Here is a 27,776-nt window from a genome sequence, read left to right on the forward strand (position 1 = left end):
CTCCGAATTTAACCCCAGATATTCTGCCTCTCAACCTTTGATTTTTTAAAGGATGTTTTCTTCTGTTCTGTTACCAAATTACAGAGTTTTTTTTAAAGAGATAAAGTAAAAAAATATACTTTATCATATAAAAGAGTCATCTATGTACCTCAAAACATTTTTCTCCTTTCAGAAATTCATTATATTTATAAAACACTATTCTTCCAAAGCTCTTAGATTATGATTAGCTGAAATAATAGAAGAATTATAACAATAGTAACAATTCTCAAATTAATCTACATAATAGGATTCAGCTACATATATTAGGCTCTTTATAACATGTGGTCTCAATAAAAAATACAAGAATATAATTTATAACTAGGTAAAATGTCTGTATATTTAAAATTTCAGGTTGGCTTATGTAAATTATTTTGGACAAGTTTTGTTTTTATTAAAACTAACATACCACTGGATTAAAATGACAATTAATTGCTTCCTTCAGTTAATACCGGAAAAGAAAGCCATCATTTTCTCCTGTGCAACAAATGGCCTTTGTTAATTAGGTCTCAGTTTGTATGCTAGCCACATTTGGTAAAGTCCAGTCCTCACCAAAAATAGTACAACCTGCTCTGGATGGCAATCAAGCAGCAAATCTATTTTTGGCTTTAATGTTTGAAACTCCAAATGCCAGATGCCATGGAACTGAACCTTAAATGGCATAAGTAAACTGGTCTGATACTAAAGGACAGAATAAAAGTATTGGGGGCACTCCAAAACACCTGCTTCTTTATTCCAAAAGAAATAATGTTTCAGGCTCATCAGATGAATTTATACCTAAACTTGACAGACGTAAAACCAAAAGAATCTCAGAACTGAAACAACAGGGGAAGGGAGAGTAGAATGATATAATCTTAGTTGTACTCCCTTACATTACTCTCAATTTTCTATTTTATTAGTGTTTCTGGCTTTTATTATTAATATCTTTGTTATCTTACCTGTCTCTGAGTGTGCTGGGGCCTAAATAAGGGTACAGGTTTTCCTTAAGCTTTCCTTTGATGAGATGGTCCAGGGTGTCATGTAGGAAAGGTTGATGCTGAGTATATACATTTTCTACTCCCTAAGAGAGGGGAAAATGGTTCTTATATCATTTTTGGGAAACTTGCAATATAACAGTTAATGATACTCATATCAGAAAAGGACACGCACTCAATAGAGATTTCATGGGATAGATTCAAATAGGCATTTTAGAAGAATTTTATAATTAAATAATTAAAAAAATTATTTTCACCAATTAGAAACGTTCCAATCTCATAAAAATACTCTGTAATTTAAGGCTAGCTATTATAAAGAAATTTTTAAAATGGAATTGCTTAAATCTTTTATCATCTCTACACTAACCCTCATCCTTTTGTGAAAATATTATATGATAGGTAGAGCAATTAAAGGAAAGGACCATGTAGGAAAGGAGACTAGAAACACTCAGGAAAATGGAAAAGTTTCAGCAAACATAAGAAAGACTAGCAGATTAAAACTAATTTTTGACCATTAAGAACATAGGATAGTATTTTTAGAAGAGCTACACTTGTTTGCTTCATCTTTAATTTCCTTCAAAGAAAAACTACCTAACAAATCTTAAATTATAAACGAATGGAGTAAAATAGCTATGACTAACAGAACTGTCTGTCTTTTTACTTTTGGGTATCTCCCAGAAATATCTTGTTATTTCCTGCTCAGCTATTTGGTCCAGTGCTAATGCTGGTCCAGTATAGAAAGCATTTAAGGAAAAAGCTTTCAGGAGGATGTCTGCTTTAATTTCATTTAATTGACAGTACTAAATCAGCAGCAATCCTGAAGTTACTTTGAAGATCATATTCATTCACTCTAAGTCTCAGGGGCTTCAGCTGTTTCTCATTTAGGAAAGCATAGAGAAAATGTCATACCTTCAGTCCTTTGAGGAACTGTTTGGTAATAGCCACAGCATCTTTGGGGCTGAAGAGGTCACTTCCTCTGACCCGTTTACCACCATATTCAACAACTGCCGACACAAGCTATAATATAAAGAGAAACAACCTCTTGTTGCTTGGGGATCAGGAAACTTATTTCATAAGAAAATAACTTTAGTAAGGAAATAAAGACACGAGAGGACAGAATTATACATTTCTGTGAATAAAAACAGTATGACATCATTTGTCAGAGCTAAGAATATAATAATAGAGTTGGTTCCTGTTTGGTGGGATTAACATATTAATTTGGTTACCTTTCGATACTTCTCAGAAACACCTTTATTCCTGAGGTCCATCATTAGTCCTGGTAGGCTATTGCTGCTGTGTCGCTCATAATGTAGAGCATAAAGCATCACCAGGCGGGCAGCATCAAACTCTGTCACTCTGGGGTTCTGCAGGAGCCTCTTTACATTCTGAAGAAAGATAGAGAGAACTGATATTTATCCCCCCTTCACTTGAGTAATGTATAAGATCTTAGATCTAATAATTATTTGAATGGCAGTGCTACATCTGAGTTCATGACTAAGATTACTACTATGACAATGTGCTGGTCATAGGTTTAGCAACTGTTTCAACTACAGAAAATGAAATGCCTTTTGCCTAAGATACAAATTAAGTAAGGAAATAAGTTTCCATTGTAATTGCTTTAGGACAAAAATGAATTTAACTACGGATAGTTCCTCTTTTCTTTCCTTTGATGAGATGGTCCAGGGTCTCATGTAGGGAAGGTTGCAATTTCCTTGCTGAAACAAGGAACATATGCTATTTATACCTCTTCAATCAATATAGCACACAACAGAACTAACCAGTTGACTTGTAAAACTCTACTGTTTTCTCCTAGTGTTAGTGATTGACCAGTGAAATGGAGACAAGTTGGTAGAATTTTACATAGGACTGGGCTTAATCTCCAAGAAGCATCAGATGTAACAATATGTCTCAACATGGTTTACAGAGATATGAGTATGTAATAGCATGTGATCTTTAAATTGAATACTTATGATCTTAGGAGGGCAGGTACGGACAGCAAAGGAAGCCAGACAAAATCATGTTTTGGTTTTGTCAATTCTCATATTAAGGGACTTCCATATAGTATAGATTTATATTTATTATTCAGCAGAACAAATTAATTCAAGCCAACAAATACTTTTTGAGCCTCCTCTAAGCATAAGGCATTATGCCAGACACTGGAGGGGAGAGAGAGATGAGTTAGAGCCAGTTTCTGTCCTCAGTGAGTTCACAGACAATGGGGTGAAGGGGGATGAAATAAATACAGCCCATTCTGCTATAAAGCATGTGTCTTTAATGCACTTTAGCTTTATGAGATTGGTCAACCTGGGAATGGTGTCAGTTTAACACAGAAGACATATTGGTTTATGTGTAATTTTTCCAGCATGTTAATATTTAGAAAAGACCAGGGACAAACTTCCTCTTTAAAGAGGAAGCTTGACAAATATGTTAAGGAAAAAAAATGAAAATCCTACAGAAGTGTTTTCTGTAAGAAGTAGCTGTTTTCTGTAGCTTTAAGAACTGCAGTCTTTTCCACTAAGTTAAGCTATCTGGGGAAAAGTCAAGTGCAAATGAAAAGGATACAAAGCTATTTCTCTGTTAAAAAGCAAAACAAAACAACAACAAAAAACTGATTGGTATCTCCATAACATATTTTTAATTTTGATGAAACTAGTCTCTATGAGAAGCAAATGTTTTTAGATCTTACATCTTGAAGAATAAAACATGAGCCCCAGGAATAAGGTCACAAAGCATGGCTGAGTATATTTCTAGGTGCAAATGCCAGTGGAGATTTAACTGTGCCAGTATTTTTTTTTTTAAAGATTTTATTTATTTATTTTTCCCCCAAAGCCCCAGTACACAGCTGTCTGTCATAGCTGCACATCCTTCCAGTTGCTGTATGTGGGATGCGGCCTCAGCATGGCTGGAGGAGTGGTGCCTCCGTGCGCACCCGGGATCCGAACCCGGGCCGCCGGCAGCAGAGAGCACGCACTTAACCGCTAAGCCACGGGGCCGGCCCATGTGCCAGTATTTTTATTAGGAGTATTATTTTTATTAGGGGTCTGATTACAAAGTTGTATAGATTTTTTCTTTTCTTTCTTTAGTTAGACTTTAAGTGATCTGCTTATAACCCTATTTTCCCATAAACCTTGTTTATTTTTGGTGCATGATTTTGCAGAATGTGAGGTTTTTCAGAAACACACATGTGGTATTATAACAGAAACATATGTATGCAAAAAACAAAACAAAACAAAACCCAAAAATTGAAAATCAGTGCAATGGAGAGAAGGGGACACAAAGTGAAGAGAAATACATCTGATTGCTGAGGAATCAAGGACGACTTCATGAAGGCGGTAACAATTGCAAAAGACCCTAAAGAATCAATAAGTTTTGGAATTAGTCCAGGAGACTGAAAGAGGAGATGCTATTAATAGGAATATTGAAATCAGAGGAAGAAATGAGTTGCGTTGAAAGACTGGCAAGAGACTTGGAGGGCACTGGATTCTGAGGACATGAGAACTAACATCTGATATGGTGCTTTACAACTACAGGATGCTTTCACATACATTATCTTTTTAGTACTTCACAACAACCAGGTCTAATATCTAATAACTCTTCTGTTCACACTAAAGAGGGACTCTGATGAAATGGGGAACCTCCCAGGTAGCTCTCAAGTAGAACGTTCTCTGAGTAGGATTCCTACTGTTGCTTTTCTCGGTTAACGTTTCACTACCATCATCCTTAAGGGGTCAAAAAGAAAGAAATTTCTCTTCTATAGATTTAAACGCTGCAGTTATAAGAATTTCCTTACTTTTCTTCCTTTTGTGGTAATTTTTCCACAGAGTAGTCACTGCCTACAACCTATTTAGAATATCTGTTTAAATGTTCCACTAGTTTCTACTATAACACAAAGGAATTTCAGGGTAGAAATTATTATCAAGTAAATATATACAATTTCACATGTATCTCAATCAACTTGGCATAAGTTTAAAAGAACCATCTGGGATCTCTGTTGTCACTTTTCTTACAGGCACAGTGTTTTATTTCCTGCCCTTGCAGTTACTCTCTTTTTACCTTAACTCGACTCAATTTCTGGCTGACCTGTCTCTGTACTTTTAAGCAAATCTGAGATACTCAAGTAACTATAAGCCCACAAAACTGGTATGGGGATAGTCAAGGACTATTTGCAGCAATCAGCTTGTACCCTTCCTACTTGCTCCCTTTCTAATTACCTTCACTTGGATCTTGACTTTTGGCTCTGTTTCCCATTAAAGAATCCACATCTATTCCTTGCGATTTGTTACTGGTATTTAGAGTCCCTGGCTTGACTCTTAGCTCTCACTCAAGGACTTGGGCCAGATCTGATCCAAGATTACTCTGAGTAGATTGCTTTGCTTACTTTTGAGGCCTCAAGACCCAAACCATGGCTCAGGTCAGTATTCTGGCTAGACTTATCTATTCTCTCATGAAAAGAAACCTGTAGATACAAGCTGAGTTCTTTCTTCTCTTTCAGCTATATAAGTCCTTGAACAAACAGGGTCTTTTTGTCTGCCTGGATCCCATGCTATCCTTTGACTTAATTTTGAACTATTTCCCCCATGGCTACTTGACTCATCAACTTGACTGACAGTGGCATACATTACATTAAGATTCCAGAGTGCTAACCAGAGAAGAGGAAAAAAAGAATCTGAGAGACTTCTAATTACATAGCAGGTATGTGCTACATCGTGGTATTTATATGTTGGCAATATGACTGAATTATATAATGATCTTTATGGTTTCTCTTTTCTTATTAAATTTTCCACAAGCCTTGAGACTATCAAGAGAGAAGAGCAGACTGTCCCATAATAAAAATGGCTGAGTAAAGAGCAAAATAGGAAACTACTGTCCACTTAAGAAGACAGGATTCAAAAACCTTCCACTCAATTCTAACATTCCTGTAGGCCTAGTCAAGGAATAGGAAAAGAAAAGCAAAAATACTGTCTTTGAAGGTCAAGTTTCAAAAAGGAGCTAATGTTCACTCACAAAACATCAATTAAAAAACAATTCTTCTTTTATGATATTTATTTATTCTTATTTTTTTTGTGTGAGGAAGATCAGCCCTGAGCTAACATCCATGCTAATCCTCCTCTTTTTGCTGAGGAAGACCGACTCTGAGCTAACATCTATTGCCAATCCTCCTCCTTTTTATCCCCAAAGCCCCAGTAGATAGTTGTATGTCATAGTTGCACATCCTTCTAGTTGCTGTGTGTGGGACGCGGCCTCAGCATGGCCGGAGAAGCAGTGCGTTGTGCACACCTGGGATCCGAACCCGGGCCGCCAGTAGTGGAGTGCGCACACTTCACCGCTAAGCCACAGGGCTGGCCCTTTTCTGATATTTAGAGATTCTTGTTTTGGGCTGACTACTTTTCTCTTTTCTTCTACCAAAACTATGATGAAGCAGCGCAACAAGAAAAAACTTTTATAATGACATACCTTCCTTTTTAAACCATTGTACAAGTTACAGATGAAGTCAGCAACTAAAGACAGTCTCCATTTTTTGCTTTAATTTAACCTAAAGAACAGGATCTCTACCTTGTTATCTGCTATCACATTAATGTAGTAAAATAGTCAATAGTAATTAGAACAGCAAGATGGCATTGGCAGAAGCCTTCAACATGCTGATATGATAAAAAATGAGTCTAATATAACAGTTTGAGAGAACAGTGTTGTGGGACTATAAAGAGCTTATCTAGGAAAAATGATAGAGTGTAGGCAGGACCCAATTCCACTGAGTGGTAAATACATCTGAGTCAGTATTCTTTTTCTCAATGGCTAGTGAACATGAAATTTAGCTTTGCTATAGGTCTTCTGCTGGTCTACATTATTTCTGAAACTCTGGTTAAATGTTGGTTTAAAGAGAAAAGGATCATTTTTATTCTTAATTGGTGAAAGTAAAATTGTCAGCTCAATGTGTCCCAAACAATTTTCTTATGATTTTAATGAGAAGCAAAAAAACCTTTCTGAAATCAGGGAGAGATCCAAGGTCATGAGTGGACTAAAAAACATGTCCTGGATGCCATAAAGAAAATAGAATGTACTGTCAAATAATAATACTGATAATGGTGATAGTTAATACTTGTTGAAGGTTATAAGTACCAGGTACCATATTAAGTACACTTTACATGTATTAGCTCATTGCATCCTCACAAAAATCTTTGAGGTAAGTATTATTATTTTTCCCCATTTAACAGACAAAAAGACTAAGACTTAGAGTGGTTAAGAGTCGTTTTCAGGGGCCAGCCTGGTGGCGCAAGCTGTTACGTGCGCGCGCTCTGCTGCAACGGCCTGGGGTTCGCCGGTTGGGATCCCGTGGTGTGACGGCCTGGGGTTTGCTGGTTTGGATCCCGGGCACACACTGACGCACTGCTTGACAAGCCATGCTGTGGCGGCATCCAATATAGAGTGGAGGAAGATGGGCATGGATGTTAGCCCAGGGCCAGTCTTCCTCAGCAAAAAAAGAGGAGGATTGGCAGATGTTAGCACAGGGCTGATCTCCTCACACACACACAAAAAAGAATCGTTTTCAAACCCAAGCCATCAAAGGCCCAAGCTCTTAGCCACTATTCTATACTGCTTCCAATAGAACTCTTTCTCTCCATTTTTCTAACAAATATTTATTGAGTCTTTTCTATGTGTCATTAATAGGATGATTTGAGATCTCTTACCCAAGGGCAGGAAAGAAGGATATAAAATAAACTAGTTCCTCCTTCTAAATGAAAAGCTGTGATGTGAAAACACAGGGGAGAAAAACTGCTTACTTTCTGAAGATGTTTCTCTCCATGATATGAAAAAAATCTTCCTTACTAATCAAATGAGTCTTTTCCGAGGATATAGGTATGTTTCAATGATAGTACACTGCAGTTTGGTTCTACTGAAATTCTTCTAAATCAAATTTTTGTTAGCCTGTAGGATAACTGGTTAGAAGTGGCAGCAATTTATAGGTTAAGTTTTAGCAATATATGAGCTTTTTTTTTTCTCACCATGATATAGTTACTATTCAATAAAGCAAACCCCATCTCTACTCAAAAACCTCGATTCATTGCTTCATGACATATTATCATCTAAGGTCAAGCCAAGGAATGCTATAACCCTTGTAGAGGTCAGGCCCCTGGCATCTACTCATTATCAAACAAAAGTTCCTTTTATAGACAATTTAAATCATGTTGCCAAAGAAATCCTTTATAATAGGGGAGTCCCCATTATAAATCAACTGCTCACTGTAAAACCCTAATACCACGGGCAAGAAAACCTTCAAAAGACAACTTTTTAAAATAAAAAGTGGATCACAAATGGAATTCATATTATATAGTATCTATATTTCTTTTAAAGTGAACAAAAAATAAGATTTCAGGCAAGGAATTACAATAACCTTCTCTAACTGCTTTCCATATGGTAGAGAGATACAAATAAAGATACTAAAATTAGCTAGTAATTGTTTGGGTTCTATTGTTTTAAAGGGGAAAAAATGATAAAGAAACAAGGAAATCTAAATTTAGTTACAAAATTTTGTTTTCATTTAATAAGAAAAGAAAATTCATTTTATTGAGAAAAATGAAAAGTTTTCATAGGAATACTTCTCTTAGGCCCACAAAACAACTATAAACTGTTATTAGCAGTGTTGTTCAAAGTAAGTTGGCCAAGTTAAATAGATTGTGATACATCTTTACAAAAGATTACTATTTAGTGATTAAAAAGAATGAGTGTTTAAGTTCTGATCTGAAACAGTCTCTGAGATACATGGTTAAATAAAAAAGCAAAATGCAGAACTATGTGTACAGTATGGTATCATCTGAATTTAAAAAAAGAGAGAGAGATACACACACTCCCACGGGCTTGCACATACACAGAATAACTGTAAGGATGCATATGAAACTAGTAACAGACTCAGTTTCTACTATATATCTCTTTCACCACGTACTTATATTATCTATTTAAAAATTAGAATATAATACAATTAAAAAATAATAAAGTCAGCCTAAAAGTTCTCTGTGAAGATTTAAGAACACAGGGATAAAATTAAAAATGATAACAGAAGTACTTTTTATAAATATAAAGCAAATAGTATCTTTACGATTTTCAAAATGATAGTGTTTTCAGAGGAAATCTTGATAAACATTAAAAAAAATTAAAACCCAGCAACTATAAATCCCAGGAAAGACCTTGGTATAACTAGAGCAACCACAGGTGGGTGGATTTCTTTCTTCTGGTTATACCATATATTAAAAAAATTATGCTTAGAGGAAGGGAAATAACATTGACAAAGCACCTATTATATGTGAAGCATTTTACATATCTCACTGAATACTAATAACAATCTAAAAGCTTGAAATCATTATCCCTGAGCCTTGGGCAAAGTAAGTAATTCTCCCAAAGAAATGTCAGTATGTAGAGACAGGATATTAGCCAGGACAGTCTGCTCCAAAGCTTGTGTTGTTTCCATTATACCACGCTGGCTTTATCTTATAAAGTAAAGTAGAATTGCAGCAGGGAAAGAAAGGGACTAAGTTTTGGAATATCGAGTCCTATTAATAAGGAAATGTGCTTCTTATAATAAGTGGCTTAGAAATGGCTATCTCCCAAAGGACTCTTATTCCCAAGTTATTTATTGTCAGTGATACCACATTTTGTCATTTCTCAGGAATCTTGGAATTATCTCTGATTTGTTCTGTCTTGTTATCCTTATATCCTATCCAATCTGTCACTAAATTGATATTTTTTCCCTTTGAAATATCTCTCAGATTTACCCTTACTGTATATTTTTACTACTATTGCTGAGTCTACTGGCCTGATTTCAGTTTTTTCATGTCTAACGCATCCTCACTAGATTAAATTTCCTAAAATACTGCTTTCATCATATCAACTTTCTACATGACATCCTACAATGGATCTCTTTGCCTAACTCAGCAAGTACAAATTCCTCTTACAAGCTTCTTCATAAACTGGTTCCTGTTTACAAATTCATCTCCTACTTCTCTTCCACACCCACTCTCACCAGGTCAAACTGTTTATTATTTTCTGCATACTTCTGCATCTTTGCTTTTGCTGTTATCCCTGACTGAAATCCTCCTCCAGATTCTATTCATTCTTATGGTCCATCTTAATATCACCTTCTCTAAGAAATTGTCCCTAATAACCTCAAATCTTATTATAGTCAGTATCACAATTTTGACTTAATATTATCTTGAAACAGTGCCTAATTGTTTCTTGTGCTTTACTGTTTGTCTCTTCAGCTATACTGTAAATTTCTTGAGTCCAGGGTCTGATTATGTCACTTTTCTTCTAAAATCCTCTGGTAGCTCCCATCATTTTAACATTAAAGCCCAACCTCCTTTCAGTAGCCATAACCGGGCCCCAATCTATCTTTCTGGCTTATCTAAGACCATTCCTCATCTTGTACCCTGAATTAGTTACATTGAATTATTCTCTGTTCTCTTAATTTTTTTGTTTCACATCTCCATGCCTACATTCTCTCTGTCAAGAATTTTCCTCCTTTTCTCTGGTTGGTGCATTCCTACTTATTGATTTGTCCAGACCCAAATCTAACGTTATCTTCTCTAAGAAGCTCTAAGAAGCCTCGTCCTTACGGAAAACAGTTCTTCTTCTGTATTTTCATATCCCTTGGTAAATATCTCTAGTATAGCACTTATTGCATGTTATTATAATTCCTAGTTTAAATTTCTTTCTCCCCTACTATACTGTGAGCTCTCTGAGGAAAAGGATGTTATCTTATTCATCTTTGTACCTCTACATCCTCATAGTACATGTACATGTAGCAGCAGGCATTCATATGTTTGTGGAATGAAAAGCAGATGTTCAACAATAAAAACCTTAGATAATGCATTTTAATATATATTATATCTTTAAAGTCTTTCTAACAACCCTGTAAGATAAGTATCGTTATATCTATTTTACAAATGAAGAAACTGGCTCAGAGATTAAGCCAACAGCTCCAGGTCACAGAGCCAGTAAGTGGCAAACCAAACACTAAAATCCAAATCTTCTGACTTTAGTATTCTTTCTAGTAGACCAGGCTAACCTCCTAAATGCTGAATTAACTGCTTGAATCCTTTGGGATTGCACATTATTCTTCTCCTGTCTCTTACCATGTATCTATTTTAAATAATATTAATTTGTGTTCTTGTCTTAACTCCTTGTTAGACTATAAATCCCATGTTGGTGAAGGATTACTTGCCTTTGTATCTCTTGCTCTGCCTGGCACAGTGCCTTACACATAGTAGGTGCTCATCAAATTGGACTGAATAGATACCTGGAGAGCACTAGAATGGTCATTTTGACAGGCCAGTTCTTGCTCAACCTCCGAAACCTCCAGCAGATTCCGCTCGCTGACCAACCGGGACAGCTCTCCAACCACTGTCACATGTTTTGATACAGTCCCAGACATCTTCTTGAACTGTGGGTAATTCTCAACAAAGGCCTGCCATGGGAAAAACATCAATTGGCGGTTCTATTATTTCTTGACTGAGGATAGGCATGTGTGAAAAAGGAAAAAAAAGCAGAGATTGTTCTTCTGCCCAGACTAGGGCATCAACAACTTTCAATCACATGGCATTTTTGTTATGCTTAAGAAAAGAAGAACTGATATATGTTAGTAGACTGTCTTTAAATAGTCCAAATATGATTGAAGAATGGAAAGAAGCACATGGCTTATTATGAAGTTTTCACTATATTGTTTCCTAAAGAGAAATATTACAGAAAATAATCTCAAACCAAACAAAATGAATCAAGGCAGAAATCAGACCCAGAATATTCCAGAAATGTTGCTTACATGAATAGTTCCAAAGTCTTGCATGTTAGTCATCCATGTACATGTTCAATTTACCTTCATGTCTGCTATTGATTCTAGTTTTTGCTGTTCTTTTGGTTTCTTCCTCTGAAAGTCTTCCATGAGATTCTTTATATTGCTACCAATTTCAGCAAAGTTCAGGTACATATTCTGTGAAAAAGGAAGTTGGAAACACAGTTCTATCAACTAGTCTGACTTTCAGACAACTTAAAAGAAGAAGTGAAAAAGAATCCTGAATACAGTTACAATTGAAGGGCAAGAAAATTCCATTATAATTACCAAATCTGGACATTGGCCAGGACACTGGTGATGAATACCATTACTATTTTCACAAAGGGCTACAGAAGGGAGGAAAGTAAATAAATTGCATTCTAATTTTTAAAGTATAAAACTAAGTATGTGATTTCTATGAAAAAATATTGTTGAAGGGTCAGAATCCAAGTCTTCTGCCTTCCCTTGAGATGCAGTTTATCTACAGGATGCCTCATCATCCTTCCACATGAAATCCCATATGTGCTCTCATTCTAACAAGTCAGTATTGACCTTCTTACATAAAAACAACTAAAAACAATTTAAAAATATATTTTTAAAACCACCTACGTTAGCATAGAATTCATCGTTTTCTGCAGATAGGACCACCTCTCTTAGGTCTTTACTGATCCCCGGCACTCTGGAAAGATCAATCCGATTGTTGTTGATACCCAGTAATTCATGGACCATGGCCTGATATGTCCACTAAATAAAGAGTTATGACAAAAAAAGTTGGTAACTGACAAAACATGGAAATAGTAAATGTTCAGGAAAACAAAAACTGATAACATTCTTAGTAACTAGTCTTCTTTACATGGAGGTTCTCTATTTAGTTCAAATTTTATTAATACTTTGTGCTATAATAAGCATTAAGATTGTCATTTTAATTAGTTAAACATCCAAAAGTCAAAATACTTTTAGATTTCACACTTTTGGAAGAAAGGCAGCAAGATTAATATTCCTGATAGAAAGAAAACAAATTAGACCTATCATTAGCTCCAATTTTTGCCTGTGTGAATTAAGAGTATATTTTTGGCTTCACAGATAGGGCTATATTGGTACTGCAGTTACAAGCTGTACCATTTCCTGTACGCTTCTGTGGTTTTCTGCAGCATGAGAAGTGTGTTCTTGCAGATCTGAGTGGTGCTATATTTATCCTGGGAACACTAATATTATCAGAAAAAACCTTGTGAGTTGATCAAAACACTCATATTCAGAAACTTGCCTCTGAATCTATTTTATTTTGTATATGTGTATATATATATACATATATTTGTGTGTGTGTGTGTGTGTGTGTGTGTGAGGAAGATTAGCCCTGAGCTAACATCTGTTGCCAATCCTCCTCTTTTTGCCGGGGAAGATTGGCCCTGGGTGAACATCTTCCTCTACTTATATGTGGGACGCCTGCCACAGCACAGCTTGATAAGCGATGCGTAGGTCTGCGCTCAGGATCTGAACCCACAAACCCCGGACCTCCGAGGCAGAGCGTGCGAACTTAACCACTATGCCACCAGGCTGGCCCCTATTTTATTTTATATTTTTACTTAATATGAATTGTGAAGAAGGACTGGTTTCCAGTCTTACAAAATGTGAACTTATCTGGTAAAACTGAAAAGGGGAAGCCCCAAATTTTGCCTTCTCACCATTTATGGAGAATGGGTTACTTTTAGTCATAGGCCCATTAGACAAAACTAAGTATTTTCCAGCAAATTACCCTCTAAATCTAGAATCTAAATGCTAGAAATATTTATATATGTATACTTTATCTTAAGCAATCTAGATTTATTAAGAAATAACTTAAGAGGTTATAAAAGAAAGTGCTTTATTTCCTAAAATATTTGCCAAATGAATCCTTGAAAATGCAAGTTTCATTAGGGCATTTAAAATAAGTACAACAACATGTTTTATGCTTCCATAGACAGCATCCTGTGCATGCTTCTGCCATTAGCACTTACTCTATAATTAAACTGATCTGTTTACTTCTTTTGCCATTGGACGATGAGCTCTTTGAGAGCAGAGATTGTATCTTTTAACCTTTTATCTCCAGTACTTAATCCAGTACCTGGCACATAATAGGTCCTCAGTGAAATTTGTTGACTGAATGGTTGCTTTTCTTTGGGAAACAGAATTATAGGCAATCATTTTTCTTTCTATTTTTTTTGTATTATCGAAGTTTCTTTAGTGAATGTATATTACTTTGAATTTTAGGAAGACAAGGCTATCATATCATAGAGAAGTTGCATTCCACAGCCACAGATTTCCCCTAGAATTAACATTATTATAAGCTGGGAAGAAACTGAAATATAGACTGTGCCTGTCCCTACAAATTCAAAGTCACTATTAATAAAGCACCTACTATGTGCAAGGCACTGTGCTTGAACTTGTAGAAGAACAAACACTGGTAAGACACAGTCTGCCTTGAAGGAATGTATAACCTAGGAGAGTGTAAAAAACAATCAAAGGTACAACACAGCAAGTGAAGCATGAGACATAAGAGAGACACAAAGTTCTATAGCGATTTTAGAGAAAAAAGAACGTCTGACTGAAAGATGATGGAGATGTTTTGAGTGGTTTTAAAGGAGAAAAATGGATGAAGATGGGAAGAGAAGATATTCCAAACATTCCAGAGGTTAGACAGAGGTCACAACGTGAACAACATGATGGCAGGAAACCATCTGGCGTAGCTGCACAGTAGTGAGCTGGAGGTTTTATATAAGGTTGGGCCCATATTGGGAAGGCTCTTGGATGCCAAGTTCAGGAGTCTGTATTTAACCCAGTAGACAAATGGGAACCAGTGAGGATTTTTAAGCCAGGAGTAATAGGATCAGAACTGTGCATTAGGAAAAGTAATTTAACAACACTGTGTCTGTGAAATACACTAGAGTGAGAAGAAATTAAAAGTGAGAGAATCAAGTAGATGACTATTTCAGTATTCCTACAAGATATTAGGGTCTACACCAAGGTAATGCCAGTAAGAAAGGTAAAGAGCAGACAGACACTGGAAAAGTAGAATCCACAGAACCTAGAAGTTTCCTTGATTAGGGGTTGGGGTGGTGGCAGAAAGGGACAGGAAGGATGAGGCAGAAGAGAGTCAAAGATGACTGTGGCTGGAAGAATAGTGATACCAAAATACCAGGAAATACAAGGCAAAAACAAGAACGGCTGAAAATAGGGAAGCAAATAAATAGACCATGCTGTTCATTTCCACATCTGCATTTTGATGAATACCACTTGAAATAGAAGGAAATCATCCTTCTATTATGCTAACAAAGGGTTCTGCACCTGGTTTAGCAACGGGGTGATGGCATCATCGCAGCGATCCAAAATAAGTAGCAATGGAGGAACCTCAGTCCGCCGGAATTCAAACAGTTCATATTCTTTAGTTATCACTTGCTGTGGGTGAGACAGAAAGATGGTTTGGTCAACCAATTAGCTGCAGATAGAGATGATATAAATAGGAAATTAATACATAAAAACCACATTTAACAATAGTTCTTTGCACTTTCATAGGTGGGTGTTCCATAAAAGGATTCAAAAGCTTGACAAAGTTTAGTAGCATTCTGTTTAAGAGGTTAGGATTTGAAACTTTATTTTTCAAGTGGTTTAATTGGATCAAAAGAAGTTAAGTAGCTTGCAAATGTTTCTTGGGTTAAACCTAAGAATCTTAGCTCTCATTTCGTGCTTTTGGTTTTGAATTACAAATACCTACCTCTTTGCCAGTAAACCTAACACATCACCTCCTTGGTTGTAGAGAAAATATTCCTTTAGTTTCTGACATATGATAAGGAAATGAAAGGTCTTGATGTTTTGGAACTGCGGATAGGGAATGCCATACCTTAACACATTCCCCAAGTCTCTTTGCTGCCTCTGACGAAAGCTGATAACGAATCATGGGACACTTCTTCAGAGACAAAAGGAGCGCTGTCAGTCCCTGAGTTGTTCTGGACAGCTGGGCTGGATCCCAATTTCGACCCTTTTTGTTAAACACATATATTCAGAGAAAATATTTGAATTTTTTCTTACAAGTCCAATTACTTGCTGAATTAAATCCCACCTGATAAATAAACATTTTTTTAAAAAATCCTTTCTTTCCATACCTGGCAGCAACCCAAAATATTGAGGGAAAACAAATGTGGATTCACAGCAATGTAATCACCATAAAATTCCTGCAAATAAAGCACCAAGATCAGTCAGTCATTCCATAAACCCCAACTGTATCATGCAGTAATACTTTCATATGTGATATACTACTACATGATATAATCAAATTTGAGGAAATGCAGATGTAAAAGAGATAAAAAATTGATCAATTAACAATTGAGTAGCAATAGTCAATGTGGGGGATTAGTAAAATAAGTATAAAACAGCAGCAATTATAAATCCTTAAAAAAACGCCCCCAAAACAAAATTTGTAGAAGTATACATATTATATTTCTGGAGACCTCTGTGCACACTTATCAATTAGTAAAAATAAAACACTGCTATAGGATATACAATGTTACACTCAGATGAAAAAGAACTTTGCTGTTCAGTGTATTCTCATGAGAGAGAATATGATTTAAAATAGGTCATTATTTTTTATTCATTTATCACCTAGCACATCCTTCTGAAAATCCAGAACTTGTTTATTTGTTTCCCTGAAGACAATATTCTTCACTTATTGATAAACGTGTTCAAATGTTTGTGATAAATGTATTCAAGAACACTAAAGTGTTTAAGAAGGGAAAAGTAACACGATATGTTCTAATGTGATGTATTATATAGTATGCAGAATAAATATTTAGGAGTTTCCAAGTTTTAACCTAATGACAAAAGTCTGCTTATTACTTCCCAAAGCAAGATAATCACAAATAGAACTTTAATAAACCTCATTCATATCCTTTACTTCCTACTCTTTCCCAATCAGACATAGTCCTGTAGAGGAACATTCTGATAGTGTAGCTCATAAAACTAGCAAAAGACATATCTGACTCTGTCCCTAACCCTGTGAAACCCTTCCTACCAATCCAGTAGGATCCAGTATCAGTCCAAAATCCTTATTCCCACTGACTCCTTTAATTCTGTCCCCATCCAATTTTATACCTTTCCCAAACTTTCTAAATGTGAGTATAGTCTGGTGCAATGCACATTTATTGTGTTTGATCAAGTCTCCCTTCTTTTGAGACTGCACCTTCCTTATTTTTAGACACAAATTTTTGAAGAGGGCCAATATAAGAGATGTGTTAGAGGACCAATATGTTTACCTGAACCTCAGCCACAACTTCCTGTTCATCAGCTTCAGCTAATGACTTCACATCACTCTTGCTGATCACATTACTTAAATCTGAAACAGACATATGAGTTGTGGTTGACTCAAAGGAGATTATCTCTGCTGCAATTAGACATAAATGGGCCTGACAGTTAAAACTTAAGGGTGAAGTGAAGTTTAGTATACATTGTGGTAAACGTCAAAGTCGAACACCTTCAAATTGGAATGAGTAGCACAAATATGTTTAAAATCCAAAATACTAGGAAAAAAAAAAAAGAAAAAGGACCACCATTGTAGCCACTGGCGGATGCTAGGGAAACAAGTTATTATATTGAAAATAGCAAATAAAGGAAAAGAAGTAAGCTTCTATCCTTTTATATACAAACTGTACTGCCAGATAACCAAATAGTAGACGAGGGTAAATGTCTCTTTATAGAAATATTCCAGCTAAAAAACAAAGAAGAAATGGTAATGATAGAATTAAAACATCATCATTTTTTTCAACCCCTAACGAATCAACGGATGGACCTAGGCATTGAGCATCAATTGCTGCTAATATCACAATAAGAGACAATCATGGAAGCACACAACACTACCTATGAAGTATTCTTGCCAAAAAGAAATCAACCCTGAAGATAATTAAGCCTCTATATCCAGGTACCAATTTACAGGAACCAGGGGACAGAGGAACATTTTAAACTGCAAAGAACATGTTAAACTATCCCAAGGGATGCAATCAGCAAGATTCAGGCTGTGGGAAACTTTAACAGAACAATGTAGTTTCTTTAACAAATAAATTGCATAGGAGACAGAGAAAGGGAGAGAGAGACAGAGAATCTATAGACCATTAAAGAAAACGGGCCGGCCCTGTGGCTTAGCGGTTAAGTGCTCGCGCTCCGCTGCTGGCTGCCCGGGGTTCGGATCCCGGACGCGCACTGCTTCTCCGGCCATGCTGAGGCCGTGTCCCACATACAGCAACTAGAAGGATGTGCAGCTATGACATACAACTATCTATTGGGGCTTTGAGGGAAAAAATAAATAAATAAAATCTTTAAAAAAAAAAAAAGATTAAAGAAACTTAAACAACATATCAACCAATGACAATGTGTGGATCTTACTATGATCCTGAGTCAAACAAACAAACAGTGAAAAAAGCAAAAGACATGAGAGAATTTGAAATTTGAACACCAAATGATTATTTGAAAATAGGAGTTATTTTTTGTTATTTGGACGTAATAATGGTATTTTTTAAAAGAGTCTTTATCTTTTAGAGATGCATACTGAAATATTTCCGGATGAAATCATATGATGGCTTAGATTTCCTTCAAAATAATATTGGTAGGGGAGTAGGTGACGGTATAGCTAAAACAAGATTGGCCACAGTGCAGTAATTGTTGAAACTGGGTGATGGGTACATTGGGAGTTATTATGCTAGTCAGTCTACTTTTATATATATTTGAAAACTTCCATAATAAAAAGGTTTTTTTAATGAAAGAAGGGAGGGGCCTGTTATACATGATATTTAGTAGACATAAAAATATACAAAAATAAAATTATAAAAAAATGAGATGAGCAGAAGGCCAGTTTAGTTCTAATATAAATTATGCTGAAAGTCTGTAATGAATAAAATTACTATATACAACTCATTTTAGTTTATTTCAATCAAACAAAATTGTGAAATTGATTGCTCCACCCAAGAAATTTCAACAGTCTATTTTTCCTAGACTTTAGTGCTAACCACTTTAATGTATATAATTTTTTCTTCTACTTCATAGATTTCAGCCCAAATCAAAGAATCTTTAGAACCAGAAAAATAAATATTAGATTTATTATTCGTTATTAATCTCAACCACTGCATCAAAGAACTCTCTTTAGAGAAAAAAGGAGTCTTGCATCTCATGACCTATTCAATTTTTAGCTAAGAGATTCAGCAAAGGAGTGATTCTGTTAGGTGTCCACTTAAATTTGGCAGCACAGGGAATCTCTCTCTCTATATAGATATATATATACATGTTACTGAGTACAAAAGTTTCTACACTTTCTACCTAGCTTGTGATCAGACTAAAAAATACTGGAATGATTACACACTTATCAGAACGGTTAAAATGAAAAATAGGGACAACACCAAATGCTTACAAAGATACAAAGAAACAGGATCACCTGTACATCATTAGTAGAAATGTAAGATGGTATGGTCACTCTAGAAAACGTTTAGCAGTTTCTTAAAACACTAAACATGCAACTGCCATATGGCCCAGCAACTGCTCTCCTGAGCATTATTTATTACAGAGAAATGAAGATTTATGTTCACACAAAAACCTGTACATGGATGTTTATAGCAGCTTTATTTATAGTAGCCAAAACTGGAAACAACTCAGATGTCCTTCAATGGGTGAGTAAACAAACTATGGGACATCCATACCATGGACTACTATTCAGTAATGAAAAGGAATGAACTACTGATACGCAACAGCCTGGATAAATCTCTTGAGAATTATGCTGAGTGAAAAAAGCCAATTCCAAAAGGTTATATCCTGTATGATTCCATTTATACAACATTCTTGAAATGACAAAATTATAGAAGTGGAGAACAGATTAGTGATTGCCAGGGGTTAATGAGGGGGTTGGGGTGGGAGGGAAGTAGATGTGGCTATAAAAAGGCAACAAGAGGGATTCTTATGGAGATGGAAATGTTTTGTATCTTGATTGTATCAATGTCAATATCCTGAATGTGAAAGTATACTATAGTTATGTACGATGCTACATTGGGGAAACTGGGTAAAGGGTATGTGGGATCTCTGTATTATTTCTTACAACTGTACGTGAATCTACAATTATCTCAAAAGAAAAAGTTTAATTAAAAAAGAAAACCTATGACTACTAACCAGAAAAACCCCCCAAAACTAGGATGACAGAAACTAATAAAATTGTCTGGGGGCCGGCCCCGTGGCGCGAGTGGTTAAACGCGTGCGCTCTGCTGCAGCGGCCTGGGGTTCGCCGGTTCGGATCCCGGGCGCACACCGACACACCGCTTGTTAAGCCGTGCTGTGGCAGCGTCCCATATAAAGCAGAGGAAGATGGGCACGGATGTTAGCCCAGGGCCAGTCTTCCTCAGCAAAAAAGAGGAGGATTGGCATTGGATATTAGCACAGGGCTGGTCCTCCTCACGGAAAAAAAAAAAAAAAAAAAATTGTTTTTACCTGTTGATGTTGTTGTAAGGAAATAATATATGAGAAAGTTCTTTATAAAAATACGAAGTCTTATCACAAATGTTAATTTTTGGTACCATTATTAAATTGTGGTATATGCTGAAGAAAGTATGTACGTCTTAGACTATAGTCTAAACCCTAAAACTTCAAAGCCTTCAAGTAAGCTTTAAAACTTCCCAAATGCCCTACATACTGATTGTTAAATTTTGTCCTTGGTTTTGGCAACAGCACCAAATAAACTGTACTAATTCTATAAAGATCAATAATGACATCTAGAGGAGAAAAGATGTAACTTCCAAAGGAGCATGTATTAGATCAAAAAAATCTGTACATATTGTACAGTAACCACAAACCTAATTTATTTCCAGGCTTCCCCCCACCCCCCAAAAAAATTATGCACATAAGAGATATCTACTTGATGACTTGTACTTTCAAATATTACTTAAAGTCGCAAAGAGAAGTGGAATATTTTCATCTGGTATGTAAAATAAATCTCTGCTTTTCCAACAAACTCAAGTATATCCTCCGTCCAAATAAATAAATCGGCTTCTATGCCTCAGTTCATAGAAGTGCAAAACAGAAATAAGTATACATTTTTAAAGGTGGGATGTGAAATTTGGCTACTTACTACTTTTGACTTACAAAGAATCTTAAAAGACAAAGAAAACTTAAAAAAATGTTTTTAACTTAAGCCACCAATGATGAATGGAAGTCATATTTAGCTCTCTGAAATAGACTGTTGGTCACAAGACTTTTAATACTTTGAAAGGACATTAAAAAAAACAGACTCTTATAGTGATGGATTCAATTAACTTATCGATCATATGAAGATATGATATGAAGTGCCCACAAGAACATACTAGCTAGGATACAGTTACATGATTGAATAGGTGAAATAACATACTTACAAATAAAATATATACTGTATTTGGGTCTTCGGAGCTCCTGAATCAGATAATCCACATTCTCCTAGAAAAGAAAGAACAACAAACAAAATATGAGAATTGCTTATGTGAAAAAGTAATAAATATCCATTGATTTATTTAAATATTTACTGCGAGTCTACTATGTGCTGAGGTCTAGATTAAGTGTATGTATGTTGGGGAGGTGAGGGCTGGGGATGAAAAAGAGATACATTAAATATAATGATCAGGAATCTATACTATATAATATTAACTAGCTGTGCTACCTTGGCCAAATTAACATTAAAAAATAGGAAGGACACAGATGTTGAAATACAACATAAAATTGATAATAATTCTGCAAATGTGTCTCAAGCTGCTTGTCTATAAATTGTATTCATCTGATAAAAATTCTTATATAGAATATCAAAATATGTCTAGCCCTTTAAAAACCAACTTTCAGGGCCGGCCCCGTGGCTTAGCGGTTGCTCCGCTGCTGGCGGCTCAGGTTCGGATCCCGGGCGCGCACCAACGCACCGCTTCTCTGGCCACGATGAGGCCGCGTCCCACATACAGCAACTAGAAGGCTGTGCAACTATGACATATAACTATCTACTGGGGCTTTGGGGGAAAAAAAATAAAATAAATAAAAAATTAAAAAAAAAAAGGTTATTTAAAAAAAAAAAAACAACTTTCAAGAGAAAATATAGTTAATTATATTCACTTTGGTTTTTAACTTGTTGGGCCCTAAACTCTGCACAACTGCAATGTTTGTGAAGTCTTTGCAAATAGCAGCTAAGATTTTTTCTAAAGTTACATTATTTTAAGATAAAATATGAAATTTAGAAGTAAAAAACCAGTTGATTTTTATATAATCAAAACATAAGAATTCCAATCATTGATGTTAGTGCCCTCAAGTCAATTGTGACTCCTAGCGACTCCGTGTACAGCAGAGCTGAACCCTGCCCGGTCTTTTCAAACCATCCTTTCATCTTCCCAAGCCATATCAGACAATGCTCTGCTGCTATTCTTAGAGTTCTCATGGCCAGGCTTTTTCAGAAGTGGGTGGCCAGGTCCTTCTACCTAGTCTGTCTTATTCTGGAAGCTCCACTGAAACCTGTCCACCGTGGGTGATCCTGCACCTGCTGCTATTTGAAATACCAGTGGCACAGTTTTCAGCATCACAGCTACATGCAGCCACTACTTGGCCACAGTATGACAACCGACAGATGGGCGGTGGTATGGTTCGTGTGGTTCGCTGATTGGGAAACAAACCCAGGCCGGGGCAGTGAGAGCACCAAATCTTAACCACCAGACCACCAGGGCTGGCAAGAATTCCACTTGCATAAGATCATAATGCAAGTTTTATCTATTTTTGATCTATAACACATGATTAAATTTCAATATAAATTTGGTCCCCAAACTATACATCATATATCATTTTTTAATGTTTAAAAAAATCATACATTTCCTTACAGAATTAAAAGTAATATAAGCAATACACATTGCTTGTTAAATGGGAAAAAAGTTTTAAAAATTGTCATTTAGATTAAAAAATACATTAAAAATTAACTTCATAATATAATCTTAAGGAAAAATTGTTTTTAAGAACACATTTTGAGTTTGAGAGATTATATATATATATAGCTGTAAAGAGGTTGGCTAATAAAGTGTTAGGAAATGATGGACTAGATGATCTCTAAGATCGCTCTCAGAACCAAAATTTCATGACTAAGAGCTACAAATGTGAAACAATTGGAAACTACTATATTATTAATTAATGTATTCATTAATTCACGAACTATTTATTGAGTATCCATTATATGGCAGGCACTAGGGACATAAGAGTATGAAAAAGAAGACACCATCTCTGCTCTCATGGAGCTTACTGCTGGTAGGTGAGACAGATACTAATTAATCACACAAACCATATAAAACTTCAACCTTGACAAACAATAGGGAGAGGAAGATGGTGCTGTAAGAGCTTATAAGAGGGGAGTTTGACCTGGCCAGCAAGGCCAGTGAAGATTTGCTTGAGGAAGTGAAGAAGTTCCAGGCAGAGAGAAGAGCCTGTGCAAAGGCCCTGTGGCATGATTTAATACAGTGGACTGAAAGATTAGTGTAGCTAAAAGCAAAAGGGAATGGTTTGAAATGAGGCTGTAGAAATGGTAAGAACTAGACCATACAAGGCCTTGCAGGCCACAATTAAGGAGTTTTGTCTTCATTATAAAAGCAATGAGAATTCATTCAAGGATTTCAAGCAGGGGTGACACGATCAAATTTATATTTTGGAAAGTATATAATGTACAAGCATGGTAAAAGAGTACATTGGAGTTGAAGAACAAGACTATAAGGCAAGAGAATATGCAAAATAAGTTTGAAATAATACAGGATTCTTAAAGGAGGACTCAGGCTATATTTAGATGATGGATGAAACTGACAGAAGGCTAAAGAACTTGTAATTAGGGGAAAAGAACAAACAGAGGACAGAAATGAGCATGTGGAGGGATGATAAAAAGGTCTAGTTGGCTGTAGTTGAGCAGCAGAGGTACGACATAGGAGGTTGGATACATAAGGGCAGACCACACCTGCTAAAGGAGGGTTTTGAGGGCTGGGCTACTAAATATAGATTTAGTAATACAAGTAAAATTGAGCCATTATAGGTTCCTGAACATAGATGTGAATAAAATGATAAAGACTTACAACACTGATATAAGTATGCAAGTATATAAGACTAATCGGCAATGGTGTTCAGTGTGATAGGTATGGAGGTTAATCCAGGAATGAAGTGATGTGGGTCTCTGTTAGGGTAGTTAGCGGCTTTGGAAGTAGCTGAGAACCTAAAAGATATCTTGAAGGAAAAACTGGCTGTAAGGAGTGAACTGAAATGTGGAAAGGAGGAGAGTCAAGGTTATAACTCTGATAAACGAGGATAATTATGATGCCACAAATGATGATAATACACATTTATTTTCCCTTAATGCTTTCAGATCATAGTGTTCTGTATTGGCCTGGGCAGATGGCAGCTCAGTTTCTGTAGTACCTTCGTAGGTCGAAGAAAACAAATTGCTTTCAGGTGTTTCATGATTTCTCGATTTTGAGAATCAATGCGTTCAAAAAGGTATACTTCCTTCTGAAGAATCTCCGATTGTGTGTATACCATACTCACTATGCCAGTCTGTAAAGAAAAAGAATTAACTAATCTTATGCTAGTCTAGAATAATAAAAACAAGCAGCAATACCTATGACTTAAAAAAAATTTTCATTACTACTTAGCTGGATAACTTAAACACTAACATATGTAATAACACTTACTTAGCATCCGAAACATGTAGGTAACGTACCAGAATGAAAAACATGCTTTCTCTGAACACGGACAATCCATAAATTTCCCCCCAAATTTTTTCCACCATCTTAAAGAGTTTTTTTTTCCAAATTCTGTGACCAACAAATAATAACCTATCATCTCAGCTTGAGCCCCAACAGCTGTACTTTGAAAACACAACGCTGAGTGGAAATAATAGGACCATCCCCAAGTCTTCTATGTGCTCTCTCACATATTATTTCTTGGCAGGGACATTTAGAAAAGGATTTCTGATTTCAATAAATCGTTCCGGGTAGAAGAAGAAATCTCTGGTAGTAGTCAGAGCCATTTAGACTGAAAACCTACTGGGCAAGTTTCATACAACCTTTCAGTTCCACACAGAACTGACCCTCATTAAAAAGCTCTTTAATGAATTACTAAATCCTACAGTGGAATGGGACCAGCTATTGTAAGGGAGGGTGGGTTCCCTCACAAACAAGAACTGAGCAAAAGCAAACTCACCGTCTCTTTATCCATGAGAAGAACTTTCATACCCGGTCCGCTGTCCTCTATCATTTTGGAAATGTACTGCTTCACAGCAAAAACCACATTCATGGTGGCGAATTGACAGCTTAGCCCTATAGCCCTTCCCACCCGCTTCCCTCTGGTTACATTAACCCCCGGTCTTTTAGCCCGGTCTCAGCCGCTTCCTCCCCGCCCGGCTTTGGCTTCCGGAAGTCCGGGCGGCCGCGGTGCTGGGAGTTGTAGTTCCGCTGCGCGCGCCGGGGGACCATGCCTCTGGGCGGGATGGCCAAGTCCGGCTGAGACACCCTGGGCCGCCACACCCAGACGCGATTCTCTACCCACCTCCAGCCTGGAGGTGTTGGAGGCCCGGACTCTCAGACCGCTCCCGGCCCTTGGTCCGGGATGTCCCGGCCGGGGCCTGAAGCTCTCCCCAAGCTGCTGGCTTGGGGAGAGCGTGGCGGCTCGCGGTGTGGAGGAACTTGGCGTAAGGCTGGCTCCGAGGCAAGAACCACAGAGCGTGGCCGTGGTCACTCTTTGCCATTAACGCTTTCTCGGGCAGTGAAGGATGAAGGGAAGAGAGGTGGCGTGATGCCCCCGGACACTCGAGACTCGGAGGGACGGCTGTTGGTGAATCACACGCGGTGTCTGCTAAGTAGTGGCGGAGATTCGTTTTCCTCGGCCTCTTTGGGTCCTTGACAAGGCGAGGATAGTGCCCCTGCGAAGTGAGGCCGGAGTTGGTTTTCCGAAGACGGGGGGGCATGGGAAATTGAACAGATATTTGTTGAATGACTGAACAAAGGGAACGAACGCCCTTTAGAGATGTTTTGGGAGAGGCCTCAGATCCCCAGGAGGGCCTGGAGCTGGGATCGGCCGCCGAGACTCGCAGCGCGCGGGTCCCGCGCAGCCCCAAGCGACCCGGGTTCGGCGTCCTGGGCGATCGGACACCGCGGGCTCCAACTAGCGCGGGCGCTGGGGACCTGCGACGCTGGAACTGCGGGCAGGAGCCGAGTCAACAGGGTCTGAAGTGGGTAGGGAGCACGTGTCCGGTGGGGCCAAGGCAAAGTAGCGTGGGGATTTTAAGGGAAAATTCACAAATCTTGATTTAAGAAAGGACAAAAACTTAGCAACAAAATGAATCTTAAAGCCATCAACTTCTAAATGTCTGTATTTGTGTTTATACCCCGCAGGTCTTTCCATCAGGCTCTTTCTCGAAAAGGAGGGTAAATAGTTTTCGCACCTTTACTATGGGGAATTGTAAAATTAGGAAAGTAACAAGAAACAACTGCAAGAAATCAGTGACTGTAATTGCTTGTAAATATTTCCACCAAAATAATGACCAGTGTTTGTTGGGGTGAGTTTAATCAGTAAGTTCAACATTACCAAATCAATCATTCTTTGATTATATTGTAAGAAGCATACGATTAACTAGACCCAGAGCACGCTAACATTCATCTGGCTCTTAAGATTACTTTATAAAACGTTATATACAATTTTCACATTCTTTAAGGGAGGTCAGAAACCACTTGAAATATAGATTTTTATCATCTTTGAAATTGTGAAAATTATTTTCTCTCTTTTTCAGTTTTTCTTCCAAGTAAATAAAACTTCCCGTTGGGCATTTTTTCTATTTTTGAGATATGTGTTCAAAGAAAAGTTATGGTGGAATGAAAATGAGAATCTTTAAATGGATTCAAATGAGAAAAATCTAATGTTATATGAAAATTCTATTCTTATCAATTTAAAATGTTCATATATTACAGAAAACAAACCAATGCTAATGAAAAATGAAACACCTGCAAATCTTGTAAGATACCAATATTTGAAAATTCACCTCCACTCTCCTGTGTTGCTTAGTTTTTGTTTTCTTACCTATAATTTGGACTTTTTTTTGTGTGTGTGAGAAAGATCAGCCCTGAGCTAACATCCATGCCAATCCTCTTTTTCCCGAGGAAGACTGGCCCTAAGCTAACATCCGTGCCCATCTTCCTCCACTTTAGGTGGGACGCTGCCACAGCATGGCCTGACAAGTGGTGCCTCGGTGTGCCCCTGGGATCCAAACCGGGTAGCCAGCAGCTGAGCGAGCTTAACCACTACGCCACTGGGCTGGCCCCTGGACTTTAGTATAAGATTGTTTTCCATTTTATGTATTTTTTAGAAAGAACAAGGAGAGAAAAGCTTGTCCTTGAAATTTGTGCTTTTTTAGACAGTAGTCAATCTGTAAGTAATACATGGAAAGAAACTGCATCCTTTTGATTATTTATACTTGGACAATTATAACAGTTTAAAGGAGGAGGAAAATGCCTGTTTTGACAAGGCTTACTAATATGTTCCATTGCCTGTGAAATTCCATTGATGTCAGTGGCATATACATTGATAAGATGTGGTATGTAAACATTTTGTACAAAATAGTTATTATATATTTAAAGTATGCTGTGATGGTCTGGAAATTTGACAGCCTATTTCCTTTCTGAAGAAAACTACAAAAGCCATTTAAAATGTCTCCAGATTAAGAACTTCTTTCTATCCCCATACCTCTAAAAATAGGACTGAAACTAATGACAAAGTCCAAACTCTTGCTTTGTGACTCATCCAGGATAAACCCAGAGTGACTTGTTTTGTTGTAGGCAAGATACAGCGAATTCAGAAGCCAAATGAAGTACCTTACCTATTTTTTTTTTTATTTAGGGTGTAAATAAACTGTAATAACAAGAATATTTTCAATA

General features: G+C 36.9%; 1 protein-coding gene across 2 annotated transcripts in view; it reads right to left on the reverse strand.

The window, feature by feature from the left end:
* The window catches only part of VPS45 (vacuolar protein sorting 45 homolog), a 66,506-nt gene extending 41,301 nt beyond the window's left edge, over window positions 1-25,205 (reverse strand). For both annotated transcript variants that reach the window (XM_004435944.3, XM_087444048.1), the window contains exons 1-13: window positions 25,051-25,205; window positions 24,268-24,402; window positions 21,231-21,291; window positions 17,109-17,188; window positions 15,963-16,031; window positions 15,701-15,838; window positions 15,148-15,258; window positions 12,436-12,570; window positions 11,872-11,985; window positions 11,299-11,466; window positions 2,237-2,395; window positions 1,920-2,027; window positions 975-1,096 (exon numbers count right to left, since the gene is read on the reverse strand). In XM_004435944.3, the coding sequence (XP_004436001.1) occupies window positions 975-1,096; window positions 1,920-2,027; window positions 2,237-2,395; window positions 11,299-11,466; window positions 11,872-11,985; window positions 12,436-12,570; window positions 15,148-15,258; window positions 15,701-15,838; window positions 15,963-16,031; window positions 17,109-17,188; window positions 21,231-21,291; window positions 24,268-24,402; window positions 25,051-25,143 (1,493 nt within the window). In that variant the 5' untranslated portion in view covers window positions 25,144-25,205. The remainder of the gene's footprint in view (window positions 1-974; window positions 1,097-1,919; window positions 2,028-2,236; window positions 2,396-11,298; window positions 11,467-11,871; window positions 11,986-12,435; window positions 12,571-15,147; window positions 15,259-15,700; window positions 15,839-15,962; window positions 16,032-17,108; window positions 17,189-21,230; window positions 21,292-24,267; window positions 24,403-25,050) is intronic.
* Window positions 25,206-27,776: the final 2,571 nt, after the last annotated feature.

Source organism: Ceratotherium simum, chromosome 2 (assembly GCF_057802395.1).
Source record: "Ceratotherium simum simum isolate JZ-2026a chromosome 2, ASM5780239v1, whole genome shotgun sequence".
NCBI lineage: Eukaryota > Metazoa > Chordata > Mammalia > Perissodactyla > Rhinocerotidae > Ceratotherium > Ceratotherium simum.